At 36.6% G+C, this 20,703-nt stretch overlaps 1 protein-coding gene across 5 annotated transcripts in view; it reads left to right on the top strand.

Moving 5' to 3' along the window:
* The window catches only part of METTL5 (methyltransferase 5, N6-adenosine), a 27,394-nt gene continuing 6,691 nt past the window's right edge, over positions 1-20,703 (top strand). The window contains exons 1-5 of one of the 5 annotated variants that reach the window (XM_074215746.1): positions 1-83; positions 14,851-14,965; positions 15,313-15,494; positions 17,948-18,030; positions 19,556-19,607. In XM_074215746.1, the coding sequence (XP_074071847.1) occupies positions 14,856-14,965; positions 15,313-15,494; positions 17,948-18,030; positions 19,556-19,607 (427 nt within the window). In that variant the 5' untranslated portion in view covers positions 1-83; positions 14,851-14,855. Of the gene's footprint in view, positions 84-5,237; positions 5,302-5,562; positions 5,715-13,071; positions 13,405-14,850; positions 14,966-15,312; positions 15,495-17,947; positions 18,031-19,555; positions 19,608-20,703 lie in introns of those variants that run through there. The other 4 variants (XM_074215747.1, XM_074215745.1, XM_074215743.1 and 1 more) reach the window with 4 other exon arrangements.

Consider the following 20,703-nt stretch of genomic DNA (forward strand, 5'->3'; position numbering starts at 1 on the left):
AGAGGATCAGTGAGAAGAGCACAGTCAAAAAGGGTGAAGAATAATCAAGAAGGATCAGGATTAAACAAGATCTTCAGAGAAAGGTAAACTATTTCAGACATGGGTCAATTTGGAAATATTTTCCTGGACTACACATGTTTATCATGAGAGGTCAATTATAAATACATTTCAAAATTAATATTAAAGACATTTAGGTGGCACAGTGGATAGAGCACCGGCTCTGGAGTCAGGAGGACCTGAGCTCCAATCGACTTCATACTTGACTAGCTGTGTGGCCTTAGGCAAGCCACTTAACCCCACAGCCTCACAAAACACCTAAAAAAGAAAACATTTTTAAAAATAGTGCTAATCTATCCTATTAACTTCTGTAGGATAGAATAGACTTCTCTGTCATAAGCCTGGAGCTTTTTGCTTCCTTTATCTGTGCTCAATCTTTTCCTTTTCCTTTACTCTCTTCATATAAAATCCTACTGTTCTTCAAGGCCAGTTTTAAAAGACTCTCTTCTCCAGGAAATCTCCAATTTTCCACTTCTTTTACGTAACATACCTTATAACTATTTGAGGACCTGTTATAGTCCCCCTACTCAGTTTTAATGAATCCTGAGGTAAATGTAAATTAAATTCCTGTTTTTTTAAAGCAATAGCTCAATTTAAAAGAATCCTATTGTTTTTTAAAGTAACAACTAACATGTTTTATAAATCTGAGTTTCCATATAGTACAGTCTCAAAGTGTGACATATCTGAGTAGAAAATGGGTGATTATACTGTCTATAATAACATGATCCAAAATGAACTTTTTATAAAAGAGAATTGCAGAACAATAGTTTCTTTTCCTAGCAAGCCTTTTAAGGAAAACCTTGCTGCATTCAATGGCTGGCTTATTCACTGGATTTATACTGTAATTTTACAGAATAGAGTTGTAGTAACAGTAATTATCCATTAACATATGATTTTCCTTCAATGAAATCAAAAGACTAGAAGGCAAACAAGAAGGAAAAATTTGAGTGCCTAAAGGAGCTAGCTAAGGAGATGAGAGCAGCATGAATATTTCTAAATCTTCGATAGCATTCATTGGAAACCAATAGGTCATACTAATAATATGAAGTCATTTCACATTTCCTTGCCTTTCATATTATTAAAACATTGTCTGATTATTTTTAATAATGACATGAAATTCCAAAAATTGATAAATATTTTTCTCTACAACCACAATTTAGGAATAAGGAATAAAAGTTTAGGAATATTTTTATAGCAGTGTGTATCTTTGTGTATGTGTCTGTATGTATATGTGGTCTTAGTATCCTTGAAGTACACTGAAAGACATGGTAAAGAGCCTAAAGAAATATACTGTCATCACTTCAGGATTTCCTTCCTATTCAACATAACAATGAAGAACACTTTTTTTTTTCCAAATTGAACACAGTATATTTTGATATCTTATAAGATTCTTTTGCAATCTTGAGTATGGTAGCACCTATATCTTCTTGGATTTCTTAACTTGATATCCATATTACAAAGCAAGTATATGTGTGTGTGTGTGTATCATTTTTTTGGTTCAGTAAATACTGCAGGAGAAATACATGAATGCCTATCCACAGGTCTTGCTTCCTCCCTGCTAATGTTATCCCCGTCCAAATTTAGAAAATGATTTCTGACTTTTCAAAGTTATTAGAAATAGTAACTCTTAAGGTAAATATAATAAGCATATTTCTTTTTTTTATTAAAGATTTTGAGTTTTTGAGTTTTTGAGTTTTAGTGTTTCCACCAATCTTACCTCCCTCCCCCACCCCCCACCCCCACAGAAAGCAATCTGTCAGTCTTTACTTTGTTTCCATGTTGTACATTGATCCAAATTGAGTGTGATGAGAGAGAAACCACATCATTAAGGAAGAAACAAAATATAAGAGATAGCAGTATCAGACAATAAGATGTTTTTTTTCCTAAATTAAAGGGAATAGTCCTTGAACTTTGTTCAAACTCCATGGCTCTTTCTCTGGTTACGATGGTATTCTCCATTGCAGACAGCCCAAAATTGTCCCTGATTGTTGCACTGATGGAATGAGGGAGTCCTTCAAGGTTGACCATCACTTCCATGTTGCTGTTAGGGTGTACAGTGTTTTCCTGGTTCTGCTCATCTCACTCAGCATCAGTTCATGCAAATCCCTCCAGGCTTCCCTGAATTCCGGTCCCTCCTTGTTTCTAATAGTCCATGACAGACATATACCATAGTTTGCTGAGCCATTCCCCAATTGAAGGACATTTACTTGATTTCCAATTCTTTGCCACCTTTGGGCGTAGTTCCACATTTCTCTCCAGAAAGGTTGGATGAGGTCACAGCTCCACCAACAGTGTAATAGTGTCCCAGATTTCCCACATCCCTTCCAACAATGATCATTATCCTTTCTGGTCATATTGACCAGTCTGAGAGGTGTGTGAAGTGGTACCTCAGAGAAGCTTTAATTTGCATTTCTCTAATAATGATTTAGAGCAATTTTTCATATGGCTATAGACTGAATAAGCATATTTCTAGCCAAATAGAAAATTATTTCTGTGAGTTTTAAGTGATTTTCAACATTCACCTGGAAAGATGTTCCAAGTTTGAAAATTTAGCACTTAGAATTAAGAAACCTGAATTTTTCTTCCTGTGACTTCTCTTTTGTTACAGGGTTGTTTGAATTTTGTTTCACCTTTCTCAAGTTTGTGGAAAGGAATTAAGGGCATGGTAGCTCCCATCTCTAGTTACTGCTGTTAGTAAGGTTGAAGTTGGATTACTACTAGAACTGATTTCCAGTCACAGTGTCATGAAAATTTGCATTTGATAAAAAGGTAATTGTAGGGCAGCTAGGTGGCACAGTGGATAAAGCACCGGCCCTGGAGTCAGCAGTACCTGGGTTCAAATCTGTTCTGACACTTAATAATTACCTAGCTGTGTGGCTTTGGGCAAGCCACTTAACCCCATTTGCCTTGCAAAAAAAAAAAAAAACCTTAAAAAAAATAAAAAATTTAAAAAAGGTAATTGTAAGATGGGGCGTTAATATTCTTTCAAGATTCTATTATCTTGAAATTACCATTGCTTCACAAAACTTTGTTTCACAACACTTTAATGTTAACACTACTAACCTTCTAAATCAATGTCTCAAATGCTCATCCTCACCCCACATATCTAATGTTTTTTAAATCTTGCTTCAACTTTCACAACAATTCTCATTTATGTCCTCTTTTCTCTACTCAATCACCTTCCTAGTTCATGCCCTCATTGCCTGGTCTGCCAAAATAACAGCCTTCTAACTGGTGTCAAATCTCACTCACTCCAGTCTGTCTTTCGATTAGCTGCCAAGGTAATTTTTATAAAGTGTAAGTCTGACCTTGTTACTCTCCTGCTCATTGAGCTCCAGCCAAAATCAAATATAAAATTCCCTATTTGGCATTTTAAATTCTTCATAATCTGTCTTCTTACTATTTTTACACTTTTTTAAAATTTCCTGCCCTTAAGAAACTTGGTAATCCAACTACACTGACCCATTTGCTGGTCCCCAAAGCAAATCTTTCAGTATCTAAACCTTTACACTGACTGTCCTTCCTCTGACTCTGTTTCTCTGAATTCCTTCAAAATAGCTCAGATCCCACATCCTTTAGGGAACACCTTATCTTTCACCTAGCAGCTAAGCCAACTACCTTCATCTATTTTGAATGTAACTTCTATGGACCTAGTTATTTGTAGGTTGCTTCTTCCATCAGAATATAGACTTTTTTGAGAGCAAGGATCTTTTTAGAGTTGGAGGGAGAGAAGATGCTTTCTTTGTATTCCCACTGCTTACCATAACTGGGTCCTTAATTCTCTAAAATTCTTTTGCCTTTTAAGCAAAGATCTTCATGAAGAAAATAAGAGCACTGATTGATATATAATTTTGCTTCCTTCCTAAAACTAGTAGTACCACTGAATTCCTACTCACTTTTTTTTTTGCAAGGCAATGGGATTAAGTGACTAGCCCAAAGTCACCCAGATAATTAAGTGTCTGAGGTCATATCTGAACTAAGTCCACTGTGCACCACCTAGATGCCCCCCTACTCATTTTTAAATGCTCACCTCAAATCCCACTTTCTCCAGGAAGCCTTTCTTTCCCATCCCCTTTTATTAACTAATTCCCTTGCCCCCTCCTATACTTCAGATAGCACTTTGTTTTATCATGCTCTAATTCATTTATCCCATTACATTTTGTATCAAAACTATCTGTGTTATCATTTGTCCCTACTAGTAAACTCCTAGATGGCAGGACTTGTTTTTTATTCAAACTTTATTCAAACTACCACAGCTACTACTTTTACTACAATATTTTATATAAAGTACAACTGAACATCAGTTCTCCTAAGTGGTCCAGGGTTCCTTGGGGATCCCTGAGATTCTTTCAAGAGATTTTTGACATCAGAACTATTTTCATAATCATGCTGATATCTTAATTTCCAACATATAATTAACAAATCTAACCCACAAAAGAAAAATTTTTTAGGGTATTCAATTATTTTAAAGATGTAAAGGGATCCTGAGACCAAAACTGCTACAACAGGAGCTTTTAAAACATTCCTTTCTTAGTTGTGTGTGAAGTTTTCAATGCAAAATTTATAAAAGATAGGTAAATACTCAGAATTTTGTCAAATGATAATACTAGCTATTATATCCCCGCCCAACTTCTACACATAGTCCAAGTCTACATTATTATCCTTAAGTCACATATATGTATGTATATGTACATGTATACATATATATATATATATATATATATATATATATATATATATATATACACAAAAAAATCATTTTCTTATATTTCAACTGATGGTCCTTAATGATGGTATAAAACTCTATCAAAAGTTTCTATCACCTTTACTTTCACAGTTTCTCCCTTATTTCAAAAATTTTACTCATAAAATGGGTTAAGAATTAGAGTGACCTTGTGTTGACATCTGTGACTCCCAGCACCACTGCCATAGGGTTTCAGAGCCACAGTTCCCTTCAGACTATAGAAGCTACAGGATTCTTAAAAGCAGTTGGAAAAAAAAACGGTTAACAGTAGTTTAGCACATTCTTCTCAAGTTTTTTTTTCTTCATACTATTTTGAAACTCTCCATTAGTGCTTAAATATGCCCCCAAAAAACATGATTTTATTAGAGAAGGATCATATTAGTCCACTCAGAATTATCTAAACATACCCTTTCTCCATTAACCTGGAGATGTTTGAATGAGACAAAGTGGGGGGGGGGGGAAGCCATTTGATGATTTTTAAGTTGGAAAAAATTAGACAGGTAAGAAACTAAAGTAAATGTACAAAAGTTAAGTCCTTAAATGGAAATGCTTTGTTGCAGCAGTCCACACTACCATGCCCTTCCATTTGACTTTCAGCTGAAAACTTCCCATTTGTGTTATTTAATACATTAGACAGCCTACTGAAAATAGGAATTGACTTTTTAATTCTGATATTTGCTCTTCCTATCAAGTTCAGTGGCCATTCACAGGCTCAGTGCCATTGCTGATTGGCATGGCAGCATTGACCTCTATCTTTCCAACCTGAGCCAATTCACTCCTCTTTAAGAGCCTGATTTGCCTGCATGTGTAGAGGCTCATAATGGAACTGGACATAATGGAAGTGGACCCCTAAAGCCATATTGCAGCAGGGAAGTATTGTAAACCCTTCACAATTAGCCCTTCAAATCGTAAAGTAAGTATTTATTATGTACCTATTTGTATTAAATGCTGTGCTGATTAGCTATGGGATATACCAAAACTTGTAAAGATATTTAGTCACTGCCATTAGGAAGAGAAAAATCAACCACATTAATGATTTTATCAAGCTGAAGTTACAGAAAAAAAAAATTTCAAACAATTTTAAAAATAGCAATTAACAGAATACTTTGGATTCTTTTACATTATATTTTATTTTTTTAATTAATTTATTAATTTTACAATTTTTCCCCTAATCTCACTTCCCTCCCCACACCTCCCCACAGAAGGCAGTCTTTTTTTCTGTTAAAGATTTTATTTTGAGTTTTACAGTTTTCCCCCAATCTTACTTCCCTTTCCCCACCCCTACAGGAAGCAATTTGTCAGTCTTTACATTGTTTCCATGTTGTACACTCATCCAAATTGAGTGTGATGAGAGAGAAATCATATCCTTAAAGAAGAAACAAAGTATAAGAGATGGCAAAATTACGTGATAAGATAATTTTGTTTTGTTTTGTTTTTTAATTAAAGGTAATAGTCTTTGGTCTGTGTTCAAACTCCACACTTCTTTCTCTGGATACAGATGGTATTCTCCATCACAGGTACCCCAGAATTGTGCCTGATTGCTGCACTGATGGAATGAGCAAGTCCATGAAGGTTGATCATCACCCCCATGTTGCTGTTAGGGTGTACAGTGTTCTTCTGGTTCTGCTCATCTCATTCAACATCAGTTCATGCAAATCCTTCCAGGCTTCTCTGAATTCCTATCCCTCCTGATTTCTAATAGAACAATAGTGTTCCATGACATACATATACCACAATTTGTTCAGTCATTCCCCAATTGATGGACATTTACTCAATTTCCAATTCTTTGCCACCACAAACAGGGCTGCTATGAATATTTTTGTACAAGTGATGTTTTTACCCTATTTCATCATCTCTTCAGGGTATAGACCCAGTAGTGTGGTATTGCTAGATCAAAGAGTATGCACATTTTTGTTGCCCTTTGGGTGTAATTCCAAATTGCTCTCCAGAAAGGTTGGATGAGTTCACAGCTCCACCAACAATGTATTAATGTCCCAGATTTCCCACATCCCTTCCAACATTGATCATTGTCCTTTCTGATCATATTGGAGAGTCTGAGAGGTATGAGGTGGTACTTAAGAGATGCTTTAAATTGCATTTCTCTGAGAATTAGCAATTTAGGGCAATTTTTCATATGCCTATGGATCACTTTGATTCCCTCATCTGTAAATTGTCTTTGCATATCAACAGGTTTCATTTTTAACAATAATAAAATATTCAATGAATAAAAGTAAAAACAAAGGAGAAAGAGAAAGGTGAATGAAAGAAATTTAATCTTTAAGTAGATTATAAAATATCTTGCAAATGGGGAGAGATTTTTGTTTTAGAGGCACTGTTCACTTTAATAAATGGGAGTAAAATATTTAGCATCCAAATATGATAAAATGTGATTTTTTGAGATGTCTAAACTACCCTTACTGTGTTCCTCTCACTGGCTTAGTTATAAAGTTGGGATATTTTTAGTAATTTTCTCAACTCATGTTTTACAAATCTTTTCTGTGAGAAAATATGACAGTGCATTAATACTTTGACCTACATTCTCTCCACTATAGAAGTGTCTTTGAATTTTGTGGGTGTGCTTTCTAGCCCTCTATTGGTTCTCTGCTGTCATTACAAGTTATCTTTTTTCTTCTTTATTTTAAAAAAAAACCTTCCCTTTCTTTTGTTTTTTTATCACTTATTTATATCACTTGTGTCCTTCAACTCTCTATCCCAGAAAGCCACCTCTCATTACAAAAAATTTTTTAAAAATAAAATTAGAGGAAAGAAATCAGCCAAAAAAAAATACATAGAATAAATCTGACAATATATTTAATATCCTCACACCTCTGGAAATCCCATTCCATTCTTTTTCACCCCAGAAAGGTATAGAGGGAAATGTTTTCTTATATCTTTTCTTTGAGGACAAAACAGTTCTTTTCTTTGTAATTTGTGTAAACTTTTAAAATACAGGATTAAAATAAAATGACAGAAAATATAGATTAGACAAGAATTTTTATTCTCTAGGATTTAACATGAAACCTATGGGTAGAGGATGATCTGTGCAAGATGAAGGATACTGAGATATTTGTGCATAAGTAAGAATATAGTTTTGAAAAAATCATAATTTGACAATTTGTTAACATTCTTTTTTAAAAATTATTCAGAGGTTGTATTTCTTTCCATTTGCATTGTTATAGTCTTTATGTATATTGTTGTCATGGTTCTGCTTACTTCATTTTTTTTTCAGTTCATCTAAGTCTTTCTCTACTACTCTGTATTCATCATATTTGTCTCAGTAACATTACATTCATGCACCACAATTTGTTTAGCCACTCTCTAGCCAGGAGACATTAACTTTTCTCCTAGTTTTTCAGGATCATGAAAAGTATTGCTACATATATATGTGTGTGTGTGTGTGTGTGTGTGTGTGTGTGTGTGTGTGTGTGTGTGTGTGTGTGTGTATATAAATCTTTGTTTTTATCATTGGCTTCCTTGAATACCAGGAAATTTTAAAATTCTGAGTTTTCATAATACCACCATTTTCATTTATTTATTTGTCTTAATTCTTCACCTACTTGGCAGGTTGCCCTGCCCTATCAGTCTCCTTTGCAGAATCATCCTTCTTCTACTTCTCTGGATATGGAATTCTGTGGTTCTCTCCTCTTTTCTGCTTGCAGTGATTTCATAAGCTTTCATGGACAAAGATGTCATTTTAATATAGACAGATTTATATCCAAACCCAGTCTCCCGTAAATTTTATTGCCACATGACCAACTAACTAAAAAAGTGAGAGTTAAGAAAATGCAAGAAATGAATACAGCTTTTTCCTAGTAGTTTGACTGTAAAAGGAAGTAGAAAATAAAATGATAGGCAATATCCTGAGAGAATGATGAAGATCTTTTTTAAGGATAATGGAGATCTGAGTATGGTCATAAAAAGTGGATAAGAAGAGATTGAAAATTAGGGAGAATGATTATCGGGCCGGGAACAATCAACTAGAAGAGAATGGAGAACTTGAGAGCAAGACAATGAATAGAAGTGTTGGTGTCTGAACCTGGAAATTCATGGCATACATGTACAGACTAGTAATCACATTCCTAGCATTACAGTACTAAATTATTTATTTTTCACCTACTTATAATCCTAATAAACATTAAAATGTAAGTTGCTGTTGGAATTATACTAAGTGTAATGTAAATTGTGCCTCCTGAATTTTAATTGATTGTCCTAATTATAAAGAAATTTTATCAGTGAGGAAACTGAGGTTCAGAGAAGCTAAATGACTCAACCTAGATCACCACAGGAAGTAAGCATCAGAGGTATAATTTGGTCCCAGGTCCTCTGAATTCAAAATCAGTATTCTTTTCACTGTACTTTTAAAGAGGCTCTGCAAAGGGATGGTCCTTTGATTTCTCTAGAAGATTACATTCGCAATCATTTTATTCCTCCTTTCCCTCTCTCCAACCTCTTTCTATGTACTGATTCCTCCTTACTGCCAGCAAATATCAAGGCATTTCGATCTTCCTAGATCCTATCTTCCCCTCAAGCTACTTTTACATATATATATATATATATATGTGTATATATATACACATATATATATATATCTTCTCTATTTCTCGAACAAACTCTTGGAAAAAGCTATCAACACAGATCACCTCTACTTTTTCTTTCACCTATTTTTTTAATCCATTGCATTTAGCTGCCAATTTCATCAACTCAAATTATTCTCTCTAAAATTATCAATAATCTCTTGCCACATTTCATTTTTTTTTGTTTGTTTCTCCTCATTCTTTTCAGTCTATCTATACTGCATTTTATTCTGCTATGATCATCCTCTTCTTTCTGGATTTCCATTATATTATTATTTTCTAATTCTCCTACCTGTAGGTATAATTCTTCTCAGTCTTCATTGCTGGTACATTTTCAGTACTGTACTCCCAAACTTTGCGAGTTTTCCAATGCTGTTCTAGTTCTCTTTTCTTCTCCATATTTATTCTCTTTTGTTGGTCTTATCAGCTCTCCTGAGTTTAATGAGTTTCTATAACAGTTTCTATAAGAGGATGACTCTTATATTAAGCCCCTAGTCTCCCCAGGCTTCATCACTAACTTCCATCTGGTTATTTCCAACTGGATGTCCCAGAGACATCTCAAACTCAATGTGTATCTTTTTTGTTTGCTTGGGTTAAGTGGCTTGGCTAAGGTCATATAAGTAGTAAACATCAGCTATCAGAGGTCTAATTTGAATTCAGATCCTCCTGACTCTGGTGGTACTCTTCTCCACTGTGACACTTAGCTGCCCCCAAATTCAATAAATCCTTTATTGCATACCATATCTTCTGTTTTGTTTTGTTTTTTGCAAGACAGTGGGGGTTAAGTGGCTTGCCCAAGGCCACACAGCTAAGTAATTATTAAGTGTCTGAAGGAGTATTCCTGACTCCAGGGCCATGCCCTATCCACTGTGCCACCTAGCCACCCCTCATACCATGTCTTCTTACAAACTCCCCTTTTTCTGTTTAAGGTACCCACAATCACTCCAACGTTCAAGTTTCTTGAACAAGAAATTGTTTCCCGCTTTAATAAAAGACAGGCTAACAACACATATTTATTTGTTCACTATGCCTGCCCATAGAGGCTTCCTGGGGGAACCATATTTATAGATTGGCACTATCAGGGTCTTCAGTAATTGGGTTTTGGAATTCAATCAAAGGAGAGTTCCCTTATTTATTTCCCTGATGAGTCACATCTATCAAGGAAAGGGTCATTATCAAGGTACAGGAAAATGCCCATCCTGCTCTGGACCTTGGTGTTCAATCAGATATGATAAATGATTTTCACAAGCATGCCTTCTTCCAAGTCAGAGAAGTTATCTTGACAGAATTCTGGAGTACTTTATTTCTTAAACTGATATACACTTAAAGATAAGGTTTGCCTTTACAAATGACAACTTCCAAACCACATGTGTTCTTAAAGGTAGAAAAATATAAATTTAAAAATATATTTTAAAAGCGCAAAATTCATTGTTCGCACTAATCTTAGCATTATTCTACACTCCTCACTCTCCCATTATACATATACCGTAACTTAATAAAACTTGTCATTTCTGTCTTCATACCATGTCATGAAGCAGACCTCTTCTCTCCACATCTATCCCTTTGTACAGGCTCGCATCATTTCCCACCTAGATTATTGTAGCAAATTCTTCTATAAATTTTCCTGTCCCTATTGCTCCCAAGGTGATTTTCAATCAAGAACAGCTCTAACCCCTATTCAAACCAACTCCAATGGGTTCCTATTGAAAAGGGGAGAAAATGGTTGGGGTAGGGAAGGACTTTAAGGATTAAATCAGGAGAAATGGGATTAGGGAGGGGGAGACTTGGATTATTTTGTTAAGAATTTACCAATCTCTCTAAGGAGGGTAAGAAAGTCTTAAATTTAAATTACTATAAAAATTCACAGGTCATTACAAAATATCTTAGGTTAAGGTCTTTGAAGAAGTAGCAAGATAGTTTTAATAAGTAGTGGTATCTGTGTTGCCAATCTTTCAAGAGTTAGAGATTGAAGACAGAAGATTTAAGACCACTTAAAACTTTAAGGAATCTGCAGTTCTCTGGGATTTTAAAACTGCTCAGGGTTTTATTATAGCAAAATATTGTTACAAAGTATACTGAGAGAGAGAGCAAGCAGCCATGGGGTTTGGTTTAACCAGTTTAACCACATAGGAAGGCCCACTGATCTCCAGGTAAATTAAGGAACAACTAGAGAAAATCTCATCCTTCAGAATGGGAGAGCTTCAAGGGACAGCACTTTTTTTTTTTAGGTTTTTGCAAGGCAAATGGGGTTAAGTGGCTTGCCCAAGGCCACACGGCTAGGTAATTATTAAGTGTCTGAGGCCAGATTTGAACCCAGGTACTGCTGACTCCAAGGCAGGTGCTTTTATCCACTGCACCACCTAGCCGCCCCAGGGCACTTCTTATTAAATATATTAAATACCCTTCTGGGGTAGGTTGTAAAGAGGGTAGTGCTTGGGGAGTGGGCCTATACCTAGAAGCCAGGTAACAATCCCCAATGGCAAGACACATACTGATCCTCCCTGTCTTGAGGCGCTCCATCTCCAGGTTCAATTTCCTGTATTGTCAGGGTCCAGGGTTGGGTTAAGTGAAAAGGGGAAAATGGGGACAAGATAGGCAGGATACAATCAATAGGGGTTCATTTTACATCTCAAGGTGGGGCGCCTCCACCCATTTAACATTTAACAGCATCTAAGATCACAGATTCTGTTTCTGCTACATTCATAATTGTGTATATCATTTCCCTGAATCATTTATAAAGAAGTAGTCACAAACTGGACTAGTGAGAAAGCAAGGGCAACTAAGATGAGGAAAAGAGGGTGAGGGACCAGGCGCCCCCCAGAGTGGGCCAACTTCACAGTAGTGACAAATAGTAGAGAATGGCAAGGAGTGGGGGGTAATGCGCCCCCCAGAGTGGGCTACCCCCCAAAGCAAGGTGAGCAACTCAACTTAAAAGCTCAAGTGAGCTTTAAGGAGGACTAGGGATAAGTAGGTGGGGAGGGTATGTGCTAGAGCCGAGGTAAAGAGGTCAAAGACGTCATCGTTTCTGGCTAAGGAAGGGATCCACAGTTTTGTTGACCAAGGATGGTTTTGTGCCTGAGGGCAGGGATTTACTGAGTCCTGCCCAAGATGGGGTAAGGGTACTTTACCAAAAGTTCACTGACCTTGGCTCATAGCTGGGACAATGAGATTGGGGCGGAAGGGGGAAGATATGCGTCCAGTAATAATAATAACTATAGAGCCACATAAAACTATAAAATATATTTTCTGTCCATTATTTCCCTTATTGCCTCTACTCCACCGTTTATCTTTCAGAACCTTTCAGAGCCAGGCCCAACCTTTTTTTCCAGGCTCTCTTCTGTCATGTAACAACACCGGCACCACCTTCTGCATAGTCTTTTCTGATCCCCCAGGCCTTAGATGATAATGCCCTCCCTTCCCCTGCTACCTCTTTTTTTTTTAGGTGCTTGTTTTTTTTTGCAAGGCAATGGGGTTGAGTGGTTTGCCCAAGGCCACACAGCTGGGTCGTTATTGAGTGTCTGAGCTCGGATCTGAACCCAGGTGCTCCTGACTCCAGGGCTGGTGCTCTATCCACTGCGGAGCCGAGGGCCGGGCCGCCTGGACGCCGGAACTCCGGGGCGCCGCTCCCGGTTTCCGTTCCGCGTGGGGACCGCCGAGCGGCGGCGCCGGAAACAGCTGGGTCCGAGCCCGAGCCGGCGACTCGGGTTCCCGGATGGGGGGGGCATCCCGCCACGCGGAGCGTGCGGTCCGAGGAGGACGCGGGTCCCCCAGGGCCTCCGGGGCGCAGGCGCGGGTGCGGGCGCAGGCGCAGTGGCGGCGCCGCGGCTGAAGCCGCCGGGCGGGCGGCTTGTGGTGGCGGCTTTTAAAGCCTCGTCCCGGGGGTAGGCCGAGGGCCCCGGCCTCCGCTCCCCGCGGCGAGAGGAGCCGGCATGAAGCGGAAGGAGCTGGAAAGCTTGTTGCAGCAGGTGGGCGGCTTCGAGAAGCCCAAAGTGCTCCTGGAGCAGTACCCGACCAGGCCGCACATCGCAGGTAAGGGCCCCGCGGCGCCGCGGCCGGGCGGCCAGTGCAGCCCCGGACTAGCTGCGCGGCGCCTGCCTTACCCACGGGCCCCAAAGCCAGCCGCCTGGGCGCCCCTGGCGCGCGCCAACGCCCACTCGGGTGGAACCGGCAGGCCAGCGCCCCGCCGAGGGGGCTGCGCGATGGCAGCGGCAGAATCACCTCCGGGCTACTGTTTTATACCTGTGGGCACTCAAGCTTAAAAACGTGCCCACAGAGCCCCGGCCCTGGGGTCAGGAGGACCTGGGGTCAAATCCGGTCTCAATACTTACCTGGCTGTGTGGCCTTGGGCAAGCCACTTAACCCCGTTTGCCTTGCAAAACGTAAAAACAAAAAAAACAAACAAATGTGCCCAGATGCAGCCACCAGTGAGGGGCAGAGTTAAGCAAGTGTCATGGGACCCTAGCGCTCTTCATCCTCATCTGCTTTGCCTAACTTCCTAGACATCCTTTTAAACTGAGCTAAAATGTCACCACCTAACAAGAACTCCTTCCCCCCCTTCAATACTGATGCCTCCTCTTCTTGATTATCTCTCATTTAATCCTGTAGATATCTTGTTTGCACATAGCTATTTCCATTTTGTCTCTCAAATTAGACTGTAAGTTCCTTGAGAGCAGGAAATGGCCTTTACCTTTCTTTGTATACCCAGAGTGCCCTAGTAAGATGCCTTAGGTAGTAAAAATAACCGTTTTTGACTGACTGGATGTGAGGAACTGCTAACTTGTATAAGTTAAGATTTTAGGACAAAAGCTTAATCCTAAAAAGCTCTGCTTTTTTTTTTTCTGGGGATATTACTGAGGAAGTTTTTTATAGTGATATAGAAGTAAATCCTTTTCAGCTAGCAAAACCTATCTAGAGTTTTTATGTACCTTAATCAATATGTTTATATCTGTGTTTTCTTTGATTCTATTCAAAAACATTAATTACCAAACAATGCACCAAAAACACTTAATATTGACTTAATAGAACTTTTATGAACATTTATTGAACCGTTTTGCATTTTAACATTGATGATTAGTAGTGCCTTATTTAAAAACGACTACAACAGCCTCAGAAAACAGTACTGTTTTCTGAGTACTATATCTGAGAGCAGATGACTATATAAGTCTTAACAAGGCTTGATTCTGGCACTAGGGAAAATTGGGTATTTTAGGATGCTGCTTTCAAAAGGTATAATTAGAATGATATAATTAGAATTTAGAGGACAAGTTGGAGAAAAGGTGCTATTAAGGTAGCACTTTTTGGAATACATTATTTAAGGATGCATCATTTAGGTAACCTTTCATGTAAATGTTATGCAAATTAATTTTTATGGTGTTTGTGATATAGCAAGTTCCCATATTTCAAGAAGAATCATTTTTGCAAACTGGATTTCCATTTATGTTTATCTCTCATTTATTTTTTCTTTTTTTTTTAAAGCATGTATGCTATATACAATTCATAACACATATGATGACATTGAAAACAAAGTGGTCGGAGATCTAGGATGTGGTTGTGGAATGCTTAGTATTGGAACAGCAATGCTAGGAGCAGGGTAAGTAATTCAGTACACAATTTCTGGATCCATCTGAGTAGCATTTATGGAAGTATGTCAGTCTACATTAAGATATGTGGGAAATAAGATGTGGTGTACTACATTTTATATGAATAGCAAAAAATAAACCTCATTACCAGTGATCAAGCAATCAGCCTTCCTTTTACACCAAGCTTACTATTCTTTTTGCTTGAGTATTTCCTATTGAAATACATCAGTAAGCAAGTGTGTGTAAATATATTTTATGTATTTTCGTATGTGTTACGATTGTTTAAAAGATGTATGATTTTTTAAAAGATGTAATATACTCATTTTTGAAACTAATAACTTTTGTTTTTCATTTACAGGTTGTGTATTGGATTTGATATAGATGAAGATGCATTAGAAATATTTAGTAGAAATGTTGCAGAGTTTGAGCTGACAAATATTGACATGATTCAATGCAATGTATGTTCTTTATCTGATACAATGTCCAAGTCCTTTGACACTATAATCATGAATCCTCCCTTTGGGACCAAACATAATAAAGGTGAGTTAAAAAGAAACATGTTCTGGTAAAATATTAAAATAGAGAAGTGAAGCTTAAAAAAGGAATCAATGCAGATACCCCCAAATTGTTAGTGATTGTTGCATTGATGGTGTATCTCACTCAGCATCAGTTCATGCAGATCCTTCTAGGCTTTCCTGAATTCCCATCCCTCCTGGTTTCTAATAGGACAGTAGTGTTCCATCACATACATATTCCACAGTTTATTAAGGGTGACTAACAGCAATATGGGGTTGATGATCAACCTTAATGGACTTGCTCATTCCATCAATGCAACAATCACTAACAATTTTGGGGTATCTGCGATGGAGAATACCATCTGTATACAGAGAAAGAATTGTGGAGTTTGAACAAATACTATTACCTTCAATTTAAAAAAAAAGTTCTTATCTTATATAATTTTGCTATCTCTTATACTTTATTTTTCCTCCTTAAGGATATGATTTCTCTCTCATCACATTCAGCTTCAGTGTATACCATGGGAACAAATGTAAAGACTAACAGACTGACTTCTGTGGGGTGTGGGGGGAGGGAATCGAGACTGGGGGGAAAATTGTAAAATTCAAAATAAATAATTAGCATATAAAAAAGGAATCAATGAATATTTAGGGAACGTGATGATCAGTCATTATCATTAGACCAGTTAGTCTTTTAAATGGGCATCACTGTTCCAATTTGTTAACTTATTGATGGGGAATTGAGTTCATTTTCTACTCTTAATTTTCATCACTTTGAGTCAGGAGTAGCTGGGTTCAAATCCAGTCTCAGACACTTAATAATTACCTAGCTGTGGGGCCTTGGGCAAGCCACTTAACCCCATTTGCCTTGCAAAAACCTAAAAAGAATAACAAAAAAAATTTTCATCATTTTACATTCAATTTAAAAATTGTATTAAATGAATAATGCAGATCAACTCACAGAATTTCAGATTTAATGATTTTTAGGAGCTCTCAGTAACCAGCAGGTCAAACCCACCTCAGCCTCTTGTTGTTTTTTTTTTTTGTACCACCTGAATCTTAGAATAATTTTAACATTTTTAAATAAAGTTTTGTATTTAAAATTATCAAAATCTACACACTAATAGTAATATGGGGTGATGATCAACCATGATGGACTTGTTCATTTCATCAGTACAATAATCAAAGACAATTTTAAGGGACTTGTGATGATGCCATTCATTTCCAGAGAAAGAACTGTAGTGTTTAAATGAAGGCCAAACCTTATTATCTTCAATTTTTAAAGTTGTGTTATATACTATGTAATTTTCTTATCTCTAATTTTTTTCCTTCCATTTGAATCTGATTCTTCTCTCATAACACAAAAACAATTTCAATCTGTGTTTTTAGCATGGTTACAAATGTAAAGCCTGTATCAAATTGCTTTCTTTCAGGAGTAGGGGGAAGGGAAAGAAGAGAGGAAGAAAAATTATAAAATAAAGCTTTGCAAAAAAAAGATAGGTAAAAACTACCATTGTGTATAGTTGGAAAAATAAATAAAATAGTTATTAAGAAAAGAGAATTCTAAAACTAAAAAAAAGAAAAGAAAATTGTAAAAACCATTCAGAATTTTCCATAGCTAGGGTCATATTTGACTCTGATCCAAACTATACCCTGGAAAAATAATCCTCTTTAAGTCATACCTGACTAGTAGTTACCTAGTCTGAAGATTTCTAAGCGGGGGGGACCTATTATATCCCTAAGCAGCCCCTTTCACTAATTAGAATTTTTTTATACTTAAATTTTTAAAGGCTTTGAATAGTTAAGATGCTTTATATAATTTACTTTGGTTTTATTTAACTTAGATAAAATATGTTAAGATTAGCTTTTTGTGAAATCAAGTTTCTTATAATGGTTTGGTTATCAGCTATTTGGACAAAAGATAATTTTGTTTTTGAGTTTCTGCCTAGGGGCTGATAGCCTCATCTGATATTTTATAAATGGGCATATCAATCTATTTCCCTTAATCATACTAGTAAGGAGTTAGCATTGCTCATGGTTTTCCTCTGGATGAGGAAGAGAAAGACGACATATGACCAATTTGCCAAGGCAGTTGTAGCACAGGAGTTCGATCACTGGGCCTTAAGTCAGAAATAAGACTTCAAATCTGGCCACAGTCAATTTGTTTGCCTTACTTTTTTCATCTGTAAATAGGGATAATATTATCACCTACTTTTCAAGAATTGTGAAAGTCAAATGACAACAATAATTGCAAAGCACTTAACATAATACCTGGTACAGAATAAATCACATGTAAATGTCAGCCATTGTCACTGCACTTTTATATTATCCTTTAAATATGCTATCAATTTGCCTAACCATCTCTTTGTGCCAAAAAAAGCATATTATGTTTAGAAAATATACATCTAAATTCCAGTAAATAATTTTAATCCACCATTTTAGCAGTGTTATTAAATATAGTTTTTATTCTCTTCATAGGTATGGATATGGCATTTCTAAAGATTGCTTTACAAATGGCAAGGGTAGCAGTATATTCCTTGCATAAATCTTCGACTCGTGAAGTAAGTAGCTTTTCTTTTTATTATATTTATAGAGTCCTGAGTAACAGATTCCTACTGTACTTGATTTTGTGAACATGACACCCAATTTCTGTAGCAGTCCCTCAACCACAGAGGCTAATTTGCTTTCTCTAAGATTTGGAATAGATAGGAACTATTGGAAGAAAAGTAAACAGCTAACAAAGTAACTTTAATCAGACCCTAATTAGGATATTATAGTATAGCGTGGCAGAAAGTACATTGGACTGTGAACAAGAATCTAGGTTTGAGTCTTGGTTGTTTCAGCTTTCAGCTCCATTAATTTCTCTGTTCCTTTGTAAAAATTTACTGATGTAGGATCATAGATAGACAGCTAGAAGAGGAGGAATTGAAACCTGAAGAGGTAATTCGATTGTTTGTAGTTACATGCTAAGTACCAGAGCCAGATTTTGAATATAGGTCCTCTGATTCCAAATGTAGCATAAGTGCTACTTCTCTCTCTTTAGATCATGCTAGTTAAATCAACATTGAATACCTGAGTGCTGGGTGCTAAAAGATCCCCTCCAGGTTTAAAACTGAATAGTCTGGAATAGTAGAAGGTATCCAGGAAATATTGTTGAGTAGATAATTATAATTTAAGAGTTCTTGGACACTGATGATTGGTTTATCCAAACAATATACAGTTCCAGTGTGTTCCAAGACCTTATATATTTTTTTCCAGCAATACAGATTGAGAAAGTTGTCTGGGGCTTTGAGGTTTTAAATGATTCATTTGGTCAAATATAAACAGTTCTTTATGGTACTTCTCATTGTCAGTTACTTTAAAGTCAGAAATTGAATCTAAAATAAACCTCTTTACATAATAAATGAATCATTAAGCCAACATTCAAAACACTTACTTTTGGCTAATAAATCTGACAAGATTGCTTATCCTTCTGTTAGATCAGCTTCAATAGGAATTCTTCAGTGACAGCTATTAGTCTTAATCTTTTCCAAATGTCCTGAGATTTTTTTTTTAATTAAGTTCATAGATTGAAATAACTACTGTTAACTGATCCAGCATTTGGGAAAGCCCCATAATGCATCTTTAACAGATTGTTGGCTATATTGAGGCTCTTTATATTTTTAAAAATGTCATGCAGCCAATTAAATCTTTAAAAAATTGAGCCTTGGGACAGCCAGGTGGCACAGTGATTAGAGCGCTAGCCTTGGAAGCAGGAGGACCTGAGTTCAAATGTGACCTCAGACAATAATTATATAGCTGTGTGACCTTGGGCAAGTCACTTAACCCCATTGCCTTGCAAACCTCCTCTCCCCCCAAAAAAAGATGAGCCTTGATAAAGAATATATAGTATCAATAATAAATAATTTTTTTTAAAAAGAATATATAGTATCTAGAGGAGGTTTTTTTAGGTTTTTTGCAAGGCAATGGGGTTAAGTAAGAGTATATACTATCAGTAGAAAACTAACATTTAATTCAAGCATGATGAACTAAAATTATGCTTCAAATGAAATGACCCAACTCAGGGTAACTTATTTTTATGTTTAGCATATTCAAAAGAAAGCAGATGAATGGAAAATTAAGATGGATGTTGTAGCAGGTAAGAACCCCCCCCTAAATTTTCTTTAAAATATTCCAAAATCTGGAAGTTGGATGTTATTTGGGGCAGAAATAGTATTGCTAAATAGTATGGCTAAGATAGTCAGCTGCAGCCAACATTATTTATATAAAAATTGGGAAGAGATGGCATATAACATGCTTAGCAATATAATAAGTTCTTATATGATATTCTGATTCCCCAAGTCCAACTTTATGCTTTATTTTTCAGATGAACTTGGGTAAAAGAAAAAAATTTAGGAGATTAAAGAAAGTGGCTATTCTTCCTTTTTTTGTTATGCTTCATACAGAGCATATTTGTCTTTTTACTGCTTTTTTGGATTTGTTTTAAAGTTATTTGTAACATTTTCATTGTCTTTAAGTTTCTATGAATTCAGGGACCATGTGTAACCTGAATTCATCCTTCTATCCACACTGGCTAATTATATACTACTTTATATTTGATACTCAAATATTAAATTTTATTGTTGAATTTCTAATATTGGTTATTATTTAAAATCATTTTAAAGACAATGATTAATATATTTCAAAAATTACAGCATAGCTCATTTTTTAGATTGTTTATTTTTTATTTTTTTATTTCTTTTCTTTTTTTATTCTCATTTTGTACAAATTTTTTTTCACATTAATAAAATATTCTTGTTTAAGAGTAAACTAAATACCCCCTCCCCCATGAATATAGACTTGTTTGAGTGATAAAGTAAAGAGGAGAGAAAAAAAATTAAAATAAAAAAATAGTAATAATTGTAGGTATGGCCAGGTGGCACAATGGACGAAGCACCAGCCCTGGAGCCACGAGCACCCAAGCCCACATCCAGCCTTGTAGACCCAACAATCACCCAGCTGTGTGACATGCAAGCCACCCGATCCCCACTGCCCTGCAAAAACCAAAAAGAAGGGAAAAAAAAGACCCAAAATAAAATAAAATAGTAATAATAGTAGGGGTGGCTGGGTGGCAGACAGAGCATTGGCCCTTGAGCCAGGAGCACCCGGATCCAAATCCAGCCTCAGACACCCCAGAATCACCCTGCTTTGTGGCCCCAGGCAGGCCACCCAGCCCCATTTGCCCTGCACCCTTC

This window comes from Macrotis lagotis, chromosome 1 (assembly GCF_037893015.1).
Source record: "Macrotis lagotis isolate mMagLag1 chromosome 1, bilby.v1.9.chrom.fasta, whole genome shotgun sequence".
Taxonomy (NCBI): Eukaryota; Metazoa; Chordata; class Mammalia; order Peramelemorphia; family Peramelidae; genus Macrotis; species Macrotis lagotis.